This window comes from Macrobrachium nipponense, chromosome 10 (genome assembly GCF_015104395.2).
Source record: "Macrobrachium nipponense isolate FS-2020 chromosome 10, ASM1510439v2, whole genome shotgun sequence".
Taxonomy (NCBI): domain Eukaryota; kingdom Metazoa; phylum Arthropoda; class Malacostraca; order Decapoda; family Palaemonidae; genus Macrobrachium; species Macrobrachium nipponense.
In genome coordinates, this window is record NC_087204.1 from 67,435,367 (window position 1) to 67,448,163 (window position 12,797).

General features: G+C 44.4%; 1 protein-coding gene across 5 annotated transcripts in view; it reads right to left on the reverse strand.

Annotated features, from left to right (window-relative positions):
• The window catches only part of LOC135223655 (DENN domain-containing protein 5B-like), a 263,276-nt gene that overhangs the window by 33,741 nt on the left and 216,738 nt on the right, over positions 1–12,797 (reverse strand). For all 5 annotated transcript variants that reach the window (XM_064262308.1, XM_064262311.1, XM_064262307.1 and 2 more), the window contains 2 exons: positions 983–1,101; positions 45–250 (listed from right to left, as the gene is read on the reverse strand). In XM_064262308.1, the coding sequence (XP_064118378.1) occupies positions 45–250; positions 983–1,101 (325 nt within the window). The remainder of the gene's footprint in view (positions 1–44; positions 251–982; positions 1,102–12,797) is intronic.

The following is a 12,797-nucleotide window of genomic DNA, read 5'->3' on the forward strand; positions in this document are numbered from 1 at the left end:
TCACTAAAAATCCTAAGCATCCCAGTACTGCTTCCAAAACTTACCAAGGTGCTGCTGAATGTCCGGGATGCTCAAACGTAAATCTGAACGTCTAGGGCCTGGGACATTGGGTGACCTACAACGAGGTGGAGTTCGGCAGGATTCTACTAAATCATCTGAGGTTACATGACAAGGAACCAATTCGCCAACCAGAATGCGTTCCAGTGATCCATCATCAATTCCACGTCCCAACCACCTACCACACGGGAATCTGAAAATGCAGTACGTATAGTTCCAAACTGTATCATCACATTGTAAGATGGGCTGGCGATGTTGAAGTATCTCAAGCTGCAAATTACATTGGACACCCCATATCTGCAGGGGATGCATTCCAAAACCCACTGCAAATAGCTAGAATCTGTGAATACTTAGAACCCCTATGCAAATGCTTAAAACTGCCTATTTTCTTAGTTCAAAACTCAAGAAAAAACCACTAAAAATACTTATGCCTGGTTTTTTAATAGTTTTATCACAAAAGGTGCATTTAATCATGAAACTGATATGAAATTACAGTAATTTGTGGATATTTTTCATAGAAAACTACTGCAATATGTGAATTTCCAGCCAATAATGGGTAGATATGGTCCATAGCAAAATCTGCACATGCGCGAGTCCACGAATGTTGAGAACGCAAATACAGGGGTCCATTACATACTACTTACCTGAAAACTTTACTATGTAACTATCAAGGTAAATGAGATATGAAAAAAATCTTTAAAGTTAGATAAAACTTCAATCAGGTAACATCTAACATTACAGGAAATAAAATCTAAGTGAAGGAATTGCAATTTATTTCTTATACACTAGATGAATTATTTGCATGAGCCACAGAAAATAAAACGCTTGTGCTCTACTATGAGTTATTAAGCAATAAGATAACTTATATGATAGAATTTATATGTTAATTTCCCATATAATGTCAGAGAAAGTGAGTTCTACTTACTTCCAAGTATGTCCTGTAACCTCATTCCTAACTAAGACATGTTCTACCATCCATTTAGGAGACATGCCAGTGTTGTCATGTCCAATACGTAACGTTGTGAGCAACCCCAAATTTTTGTGCTGGAAAAATTAAATAAATCATCAGTCACAGGTAGAGTACTAATTTCTATAACACTGCATAGGAAGGAACTGAAAAATACAAAACAATTAAGGGCAAACTAACTTCACACTTTCCTAAGTATGTAGTATAAATCCCAGAAAGTGTTGTGATTTCACCTTTAAGACAACTGTAAATCTAACAATACGTTCTAGTTTGTAAAACCTATAAGTTTCTGAAACTTTTAATTACACTTTACCAAAACTACCTTCAAAATATTTTCATTTAAATTTGAAACCTTATTGATCCTTCTTTACTAGTATGATTAAGAAAAAACAGAATTACTAATTTCCACAAAAGCCAGTTACTTTTACTTAGCCTACTTGTGCATCTGCATGAATTGCAGAAGAAGGGAAAATTAAACTTAGTGGAAAAACAGAACCCTTATTTGAACTCCTGGTGGGTCACTTACATGTGAATCAGGCTCAATAAGGTCCTCTGCAGAAAACTATCTGACTCCTCATTTATCCAGAGATTAATGCTTACTTTCCCTGCATTTATATATGAATTACTTTTACTTAACACTAGTAATGTGACCTTTTGAGACCTACGTTTTAGGTTAATTTCGGGTTATATCATACTTCAAGTACAAAATTACAAAGTGTATGTCATAACCACACTGCAGCACAAAATGCTAAGCTACAATACTCGTCAAACCTTTTCTTAATGATCTCTATACACTATTAATATTGTCAAGGCTTTTAATATTTGATGTACTATGATAAACTATAACAAAATATACTTGCCCTTGAAAATGAGACAAAATAGAGATGAAAATAAACTTTAGAAATGGACATTTTGACAATAACATTTAAAATGATTTCTTTAATCAGATAGATATACACATCTTTTTGGAATTTTTATATTCATCATGATATACTTTAAAAACCATTTTACAGACATTTTGCTTTGTACAAATAGATGAGCATATTCTCGATAGGGGGAGTGGAAGAGTAACAGTCAGCTGATGAAAAATGAAAATTAAAAGAAAACACTCTCTCCCGGTTGGGGGTTAATATGTAATAAATACATTTTAGAATTACATAATCTGTAAATAAAAACCCATGACCTGAGGTCATTGGCGAATTAGGAGGGTCCTACGTGACCAAGGCAAATCTAGATTACGCTATGCGATGTCTGCAGTAGCCTGGTTTAAGTTTGTTTTGAAATGTCATCATGTTGTACTGTATATTGTCAACCTTTCACAAACACCTTCCATGGGAAGCGGTTGACCTGTTAACCTGCGCCGGAAACTTGTAACTTCCGAGCCGGCGGACTACGTATGTTTTTATGTGAATCGCTGAGATAGCTAATGTTTCGCTATCGACGTGATGCTCTAATATTTCAGTTAATTTCTAGCGACAAAACGGAACGGTCTCACGACCGAACTGTCTCTCTTGTTATGGAGTTACAGAATAAAGTTGTTGTACTATTTTCAACTTATCCGTTTGAATCATCTCCTTTACTTTAAGAAGAACCACTCTACTAAGATATCACATAGGAGAAAGAAGGAACCAGAAATACTTACGAATGACAGTCGTAAGGAAAAACAAACAGTCTTTTGCAAAAGCGAAACGACTAAAAAATATGTGTAATAAAATTAATCATGAACAGTTATATAAAAGTATGCATGTCATATCAACATTATTTAATTGCTTTATGGTATGCTCATCAGTAAAACTAAAATTGCTAACTAGCAAATATTTGAAAAAAGTGGTTTTTAATTACATACATTTGTAATATTTTGTTTTAAATCTTTTGCATAAATCCTGTATGAGTTTTGATAATACTCTTTTCATAATATTTTGCTCTGAGCAAAATGTTCTACAATTCTGAGTGTTCTTGAAAGGAAGTGGGGGGATGTCCACTTGATCTTAACTAGTGGCTTCACTATGCATAAAATGCTTATTTGCAAGACATTAAATATTAAAACACTAAAGCATAAAAAATGGATAGTGTACTACATAAAATATTATGCTGATGAAGTCAAGAAAACATGAAGAAATTAAAAGAGAAAAGTTTATTACATTCCAATAATTTTCATAGTATCTTATCTTTTCTGGGCTCAGACTGTCGCTCTGTGAAATGGTTCCTTTAGCACTCATTTCTAAGGTATAAGTATTGCTACAAATACCAGAGAAAAAGCTATATGGTAGTGCCAGAGTATCCTGGCTCGCTCATCTTTATTCAAGGTGTCGGTATGGTATCTGGGGCAAGTGAAACCACTACCAGAGGTCCCTTGCCATTTAGTCTCTTCCTTCCTCAATATCCCTCGTCTACAGAGGAGCCGTTCTAGGCCCCCCCTACCCGCTACTACTACCACTAGCGCCTTTGTTTACCAATCCTTTCGATAGCACGACATCGTTAGCACGCGTTTTTTGCTCTTGTGTTGTGAATTCGTTGGAATTTCCCTTATTGACATCATGGAACGTCAAGTAGCTTCTGCATCCAAGTTAAGTACTGCAATTAATGTTTGGTATTGTTTTGAGGTAGCGATGGGCATGATAAACTGTTTTAAAATAGGTTATATGCGAGAGCTGCAGTCCGCGTGTTGCCGACCCGCGCCGCCATTTCGTGGCTCCCTACCCGCGTAAGTTTACGCTTATATCGTTCTCCAATTGGTCTTCTATACTAATTGGAGTCGATCCCATTACATAGCAGTACTCTAATTATATATTATTCAGATGCTTTATTGCTGACGTTTTTTATGATTAATCCGATCACGGGGGTATAGCCTACTACCGAACCGCATGCTGTCGGGACGTAGCCTACTTAGTTACCTTAATTTTACATCTGCAGGTTGGAAATTACAACCATATATCTAGCAAGTTGTATTACAAGAATTTTCATGTTAAGACTCTCGTCTCCTACGGAAGGACCCTGGTCCATTCGTAGCCTAGGATCGTCCTTGAGCCACCCTGGCCGCCTTGCCCCTCGAGTAAATAACTCGATACGAGTAAATAACTCGATATGGCATCTAGGCTGAGCCACTCTGAGTTGCCAGACTAACGAGTCCAGATCAATTCAATTTGCGAAGTTAGGCCAGCTTCTCAAGAGGACACCTTTCTTTCTCTTTCGCTCCATATGTATTTCTCTTTCTCCTCCCCCGTGTTAGGACAGGATGTTTGTGTTGTGTTTACTATGTTCATTGTATACGGCATTCAGTTGGCCTATAGGTAGGCCTATTTTCGATCGACTGGTCTTTCACACCGCGTGACTGTTCACACGGCTGAAGAGGTCTCCAGTCGATCGCGTACGCGCCACCCTGCTAACCGACCCCTCCCCGCTTCCCCCCCTCTTACCCACCTCGGTGGAGTGATGACTCGCTCACGCTACCTCAGGTAGCCGATCCGAGTTTCCTAAAGGGGAGGATGGGTGGGGGAGGACTACAGTGCTCCCCCCGTATTCGCGGGGGATGCGTACCAGGCCCCCCGTGAATAGTTAGAACCCACGAATATTTGGAACCCCTATATAAACGCTAAAAACAGCCTATTTTGTTAGTTAAAACTCAAGAAAAACCACTAAAAATTTTCATACTTGTTTTTTTTAATAGTTTTATCTCGAAAAGTGCATTTTATGATAAAAATTGATAAAAAAAACCAGGAATTTGTGGATATTTCTCATAGAAAAATACAGTGAATGCATGAATTTTCCGTGAATAATGCGGGGAAACGTTCCCGAGAGAAATCCATGAATGTGTGAGTCCGCGAATCCGGAGAACGCGAATACAGGGGGCCCACTGTATCGGTAGGCAGGCCCACCGTACCATGCCTCTCTAGTGGAGATGGGGGGAGCCCCGCTCGGCCGAGCCTTGGTTGGCCACCAGGCTCGGCTGGGTGGAGTGAGCCTCGTTCCACTAGGCTATGTATCCCTTTCTCTGTCTTTTGCGCCGACCCATTCCCACCCCACTCTCGCGGACTCAGGACTCCGGCTTCAAGGTATGGCATATGTAAACAGTCCTAACCCCTGTTCTGTCCTTTTGAAGCCAGGCCTGGTATCGGGATAGCTAGGCGTAATTAGACATGTGGAAAGGTTTTGGCCTAACCATGGGATCTTTTATGCTGCATGCATGTTTTATTACACATAATATAGCATCCATCATTGTATTGTGTAAGGTATTATCTTACTATTATTCGGTTATTTACGACGGCGGACTTATCAACTCCGCCGTGTATTTAACTGACCTACCCGGTTATCACTAGCTCCTCAACCCTGTACAATAGTACCTCGAGATACGAAATTAATCCGTTCCGAGGCGCCTTTCGTATCATGAGGTTTTCGTATCTTGGACCGCATTTTACATGTAAAATGGCTAATCCATTCCAAGCCCTCCAAAAACACCCCAGTAAATTTCATAATAAAGCTAAATTGACCTATAAACAATGAAATACTACAACAATTTGGACCATTCAATACCTAACTTAATAACGAAATGCAAATTAACCTGTAAATAAAGTGTATTAGTGTACATGGTATACAAGAAATACTGTACGTAAAATGTGGAAGCTTACCTTTCAAGTGAGGCTATCTCCGAAAGTGGCAGCAGAGGAGGAAGAGGACAAATGGCAGATACGTACGTACGTACGTACACTTAACTCTACGTAAACACATTAAAAAATGTAAAGAAAACATACATAAACTAAAATTTACGAAACACATTAACAAAACTGTAACACTTAACTTTACAAAAAACTAAAATTAAAAAAAAAAAAAAATTCTTTTTTTTGATTTTTAACTTTTTTTAACTTTTTTTTTTTCTTTTTTTTCCCTTTTTTTCCCCCCCCAGAATTTCAACTTCATCACCACTTTCAACTTTCTGTTAATCACTTGGTTCTTTCGTTTTGCTTTCAACTTTCTGTTTTTCATCACTTGATTCTTCCTTTTTGCTTTCAACTTCGTTTTTTATCACTTGGTTCTTCCTTTTTGCTTACTCCTGCTAATGCTAAAGGCCTCTTTAAAAAATAACGATCCCAGGAAGATTGTTTCTGCCTACTTTTCACAATGTTCCTGAAACGACTCAGGCAAACGTTATCGGCAAGCATACGACCTGTGTGAGCCTTTTCGGGGTGTCTTTTTTTCTATAAACGATTGCACTTTATGAAAAGCGGCTAGAACATCCTTAATTTCTGCCGTTGTCATAGGGCCCTCCTCCTCTTCCTCGCTGCTGCTAGAGAACTCCTCTTTAACGACCTTATGTTGCATGGCCTCAACTCCTTCAGGTCATCCGTCGTAAGCTCCTCTTGGTGCTCCTCAAAAAGGTCGTTGATGTCATCCTCGTCGACGACCAGCCTCATGGACTTGCCGAGTGCAACGATCTCGTCAAGATCTGGTTGGGAAACAGTTTTGGGATCTTCAACTGTTTCTGACTCTGCAGCACTAGCTTCGCCCACGTCGAATCCCTCGAAGTCTCGGGCGGATACGGCATCAGGCCAGAGTTTCCTCCACGAGGAATTCAAGGTTCGCCTCGAAACCTCCTGACAAGCTTGGTCGATGAGTCGGATGCAATTGACGATGTCGAAATGCTCCTTCCAAAATTGACGCAAGGTGAGGTTTGTGGTATCAGTGATGTCGAAACATCTCTTGAAAAGATGTTTCGTGTACAGCTTCTTAAAGTTCGCTATCACTTGCTGGTCCATGGGGGTGGTGTTGGGCGGAAGAAAAAGAATCTTGACGAAGGAATACTCCGCTAAAATATCTTCCTCGAGGCCAGGAGGGTGGGGAGGGGCATTGTCCAACACCAGCAGACATTTCAGGGGGAGGCGCTTCTCTCCCAGAAATTTCTTCACTGTCGGGCTGAAACACAGATTTACCCACTCAGTGAACAAAAGCCTCGTTACCCAGGCTTTTGCATTAGCCCTCCACATCACTGGAAGCTTCTCCTTAAGCACTTTGTGGGCCTTGAAGGCTCGAGGAGTCTCGGAATGATACACCAGTAGGGGCTTCACCTTGCAATCCCCACTGGCGTTCGAACAAAGTGCGAGCGTAAGCCTGTCTTTCATAGGCTTATGCTCGGGTAGCTTCTTCTCTTCCTCAGTGATGTACGTCCGACGAGGCATATTTTCCAAAAAAGGCCAGTCTCATCACAGTTGAAGACTTGCTGAGAACTGTAGCCTTCCTTGGTCATCATCTCGTCGAACGTCTTTCTAAATGCTTCGGCCGCTTTCGTGTCTGAGCTGGCAGCCTTCCCATGCCGCACCACCAAATGGATGCCAGTTCGTTTACGAAATTTCTCGAACCACCCATGCGAAGCCTTGAACTCTGGGGTTTACGTTGATGTCCCTTCCCCTCCGTCGTCTTCCGCCTGCGCAATCAAATCGCCGAAAATAGCGCTGGCCTTGTGGGAGATTTCCGTCTCCATTACTATTTCTTTGTCTTTTATCCAGACAAGAAGCAGCCGTTCCATCTCGTCGTGCACGTGGGTCCTCTTGCTGGACATAATAGTGATGCCCTTCGACGGTGTAGCTGCTTTGATGGCATCCTTCTGTTTAAGGATGATGCCTATTGTCGACGGATTTCGGCCGTATTCCTTGGCGATCACACTCAATCGCATACCAGCTTCATACTTCTTGATGATCTCCATCTTTGTCTCCAAAGAGAGCATTTGCTTCTTTCCGTGAATTTCAACTTTCTTGGGACCCATGACTACGTTATCTTGTACGTAATTTACGTATCAGTACAATAAAGTTTTCGCACAACACGATAAAGCACGTACACTGCAACGAAATCACTAACGAATTTACGTTACTAAACGAAATCGTTAGACCGAACAAATACTGCGTGCGTACGATAACGATGCTGGTACAAAGTGGACAAGGTAGGCACGCCACCACGTATACGTACATAGATGCATGATGGGAGGGATGCTGTCCAACAGGAGAGAAGGATCTCATGGCGGTGACTAGCATCAGGAACCAATGGGAGAGCAGGAGGATGGTGGCGAGTCTACTCAGTTGGCAGCGCGCGAGTTTCAAAATTGTTATCGGTGGTTCGGGCGAATCTCGGACTTTCATACGAAAACTTTTCGTATGTAGAGCCGTTAAATTTTTCGTATTGGCTTTCATATCTCGAGTTTTTCGTAAGTTGAGCCTTTCGTACCTCGAGGTACTACTGTACCTCGGTATTGGATTCAATCCTTCATCCCGACGCAATGGGAACGGTTTGAAACCTCCTAAATCTGTCAGATTTTACATCTCTGGTGTGCGCCGGAGTCCATTGAGTTTCATAACCCGTCCCCTCATTGTCTATTTCGGATGTTGCTAGAGGTATAGACGGGACACCGGAGCTGGCGAGAACTAGGTCGCATGTTTTTGTACAATATACGTGCTGTCACCGGAGTTACTCCAGTGGCAATAGCACACTGCACGCAACCCCGGACTTGTCTCCGGAAGGTTGATGATGATACTCATGTATCATTTGACTTGCAGGTCGCTCGTTGCCTAGAGGAGGGTTGTAACGCTGTTCTCCAGGAACCCTGTGGGCACATGGTCTGCCAGTCCCATGCCGGTTGCGCAGTCCAGATGGAGGACATAATCGTCTGGCACCACGAGAACTGCGTGATATGCTACGGGCTGGTGAAAGAGTTCACCTCTGAATTGGTATGTAGCACGCTGGACTGTGTATAATGATACGATGAGAATCAACTTGATTATAGCATGCAAAATTATATTAGACTAGGATTAATCTCTAGTTTTAAGTATTAATATACCTCTTTTTACAGACTGTCCAAGCGGTTAGGGACGCTGCCTTGGCTACCCTGAAGGTCTGGGTAGGAGGGTTGGCCGCAACGCCAAGAAGGGACAATCTTACATGCTATCCCAAGATATGGCTGGGCTCATCTACCCCAGGGCCAAGAAGGCATCGGCAGTAGATCCCATGGTAGCTGCTCCCATCATCGCTGGGATCCAAGCCGCGACATTGCTCTTACCGGAGGAAGGTCTGGAAGAGGACGTTACACGAGAAGTAGCAGTCCTCGACTTGGACCGCGAGCCCATGGCTATTGACGACATGGGCAACGGTAAGAATGTTAGTGAGGCAGGTGCAGTAGGGGCTCAAAGATTGCTCTTGAGCCCATCTCCTTCTTCTTTTTTCTCCTCTACCACTTCGTTCCAGGGGTTCGCCGAGAGACCTCAGTCGGTCAGACCGAAGTCTACTTCGGTGATCCCTAAGATTAAAAACCCAGTAGACTTAAAGTCCATGCAAAAGTCCTTGCCCAAGAGGTCTGGAACCAGCCAAGTCGCTAAGCCATCGGCTCACAACCCCGGGGCAGATGGCTCACAACCCCGGGGCAGACAAGGCTGAAGGGGTCAAGAGCCAAGATTCTAAAGGCGAAGGCTCAGCCTTCTGTCTTTGACCCAGATGCCTTTTCAGCCACCATCGTGTAACAGGTGGGAAACGATGGGGAACTTGGTCCAGAACAAGTTCCAGGAAATGTTTTCTCAACTGTCTACCACGCTGGAGGCATCGGGACAGACCATCCAATCCTTATCGGAAAGGATGGTAACCCAGGAGAACCTGGTGGCAGGTCTCCAGGATACAGTGGCAACTGGACTGGCCCAGTCCGGACAGGCTACTCAGCCCTTGCCAATGCCGGACTCATCAAATCTACCTCCATTCAAGAGTAATAACCCATGGAGGTTAGCAGCATACGCCCCGTACTCGGAAGGTATGCTGACTATTGAGGGTTGCGGAACTCAAAGGTTGGAAGACTTCGAGTTCCATCCCCCGGGGCTCCAGTTCCCCTTCATGGGCTACGCCCGCCTAATGGAGGTTGCCATGAGGAGGGAGGACAAGATCCCCAAAGAAACAGTAATCTTTCCCCGGGATCAAGCTCAACAGGCTTGGCTCCGGAGCTTGGAAGAATGGCAGTGTACCAACACAAGGCTGACAGCGTACAAAAACCCGTTTACTATTTTTGCAGTAAACAAGGCAACCCCGATGCCATGTACATCCAAAGTGGCTGACCTGACAATTCAGGCAGCCATGAAGGATGAACCCATGCCTCAGCTCCGGGAGACGGATTTAACCTCCCTTCTGGTCCCCGGATCCACTGATTGCTGGGTTGACACCCCTGCCACCTTCTCAGTAGGTAAGCTCAAGCCGGACTGCGGTAACACGCTGTTCAGCGAGCGGCTCCCTAGACTGCCAGACAGCCTGATCCAAGCGGAGTATGATGCTAGGATGAGGCTCAGTAGGTCCCTCAATTCCCTCACGATGACCGAAATGGCGTCCCTCACCTATGGAGAGGAGCCATTGTTTAAGATCATTACCAAGTCACTACTACATACAATGCAGTGTGACTTGTATGATTTTATCATAGCTCGGCGGAATTGCAGGAAGCACGTTCTGGTGGAGGCTTCAATCCGCCACGAACCGAATAAGCTGATTGCATCCTCCATATGGGGAACGGACCTCTTCCCCGCCGACGTCATGAACGGGGTTCTGGCAGAAGCTTCAAGGGTCAACCAAAGTCTAAAGATTCGTTGGGGACTCATTCCCAAAAGGAAACCCGAGTCCACCAGAACGAATCCAAAAGGAAAAAAGAGGCGGAGGAAGTTCCAGCCCTTCCAAGCCCCCCAACAGCAGACTTTGGTACAGGCAGTTCCGGTGTCCCAAGTACCGCAACCGTCGACATCAAAAGCACATCCGCAACAGCAGTTTGTGCTATTGACCCAACCGTCATAACAGGCTCAGGCTTCAACCTCCTTTGCTCTCTCTCCGGCCTATAATGCAACCTTTGAGACTCAAACGTTTCAAGGGTTCAACAGGTTCGCCAGAGGCAGCCGTGCCAGAGGACCCTCCCGTCACAGAAACGGCGGAAGAGTCTCCAACCGAGGCAAAGGCTTCCGGGGAGCACGTGGTGGCCGACCATCGGCCAACCAGTGAGAATCCCCAGGTAGGAGGGAGGCTGTACCTCTACCGACATCGGTAGGGGTTCAGCAACTGGGCAGAGTATTGTGACCAAGGGTCTGGGTTGGAGTTGGCTTCAAGGTCCTCCTCCATCCAACGCCTTTTACCAAAAACCGACAGCGGAACTGGTAGAGTATACCCAAGAACTTCTTCAGAAAAGGGTAGTGTCACGAGTGCCAAAGAAAGACTCGAACAAACTAAGAATAATTCTAGACTTGTCCCATCTGAACTCATTCATTCACTGCAACAAGTTCCGAATACTGACCGTTTCGCAGGTGCGGACCTTACTTCCCGGGGGGCCGTCACCACCTCTATAGATCTTACAGATGCCTACTATCATATCCCGATAGCGAGACACTTCCGCCCATTCCTAGGCTTCAGACTAGGAAAGAAGGCTTATTCCTTCAAAGTAATGCCATTCGGGCTCAACATAGCGCCCAGAATATTTACAAAATTAGCGGAAACAGTAGTCCAGGAATTAAGGACTCAGGGAATAATGTTAGTAGCCTATCTGGACGATTGGCTCATATGGGCCACAGATGTCGAAGAATGCCGCAAGGCAATGGTCAAAGTAATAAAGTTTCTGGAACACTTAGGTTTCCAGATAAACAGGACCAAGTCCCGGCTGACTCCGGAGTCACGCTTCCAGTGGCTAGGAATCCAGTGGGGTTTAGACTCATACGCTATCAATTCCGCTGGCGAAAAGAAGAGAAATAGCCAAGGCCACAAGACAATTTCTCAAGAACAAACAGACGTCCCGGAGGAACCAGGAGAGAATCCTAAGATCACTCCAGTTTGCATCAGTGATGGACGTTCTACTGAAAGCCAAACTAAAGGGTATAAACCGGGTTTGGGGCTCAAAAGCAAACCAAAGATCCCAGGACAAAATTTCCCCCATCCCAGCGATCTTACGCAAGAGACTCCGCCCCTGGACAGAAATCAAGAGTCTGTCAAAGACAATACCCTTACAGTTTCCTCCGCCGGCTCTAGTGATTCACACAGACGCCTCATTAAGCGGCTGGGGAGGGTACTCTCAATACAAGAAAGTACAGGGAACCTGGTCAATGTCATTCCGCCAGCTACATATCAATGTACTGGAAGCGATGGCAGTGTTTCTAACCCTGAAAAGACTTCTACCAGCCAAGAAAATCCATATCAAGCTGGTATTAGACAATGCAGTGGTGGTTCACTGCATAAACAGGGGTGGCTCCAAATCGAGCCATGTGAACCATGTGATGATAGCCATATCTGCCCTAGCAGACAAGAACAAATAGCACCTTTCAGCCAACCACCTAGCGGGAGTGAGAAACGTGGTGGCGGACGCCCTGTCACGATCCACCCCGCTGGAATGGGAGTGGACTCTGGACAGGGAATCATTCAAATGGATCTGTCAACAGGTGCCCAGGCTGCAAGTGGATCTTTTCACCACAGAGTCGAACCACAAACTTCCTTGTTACTTGGCACCCAACCTGGACCCTCTGGCTTACGCCACGGATGCTATGGCTATAGATTGGAATATCTGGAAGAGAATTTACCTCTTCCCTCCAGTGAATCTACTTCTGAAGGTCCTGAACAAGCTCAGGACTTTCAAAGGTCACATTGCACAAGTGGCCCCCAACTGGCCCAAGAGCAATTGGTTCCCTCTACTTGTGGAATTGGGACTCCGGCCCCAACGGATTCCCAATCTCATACTGACGCAGTTGGTACAAACGCGGACTGTGTCCGTTTCCTCAGAAATTCAGAAAGCCCTAAC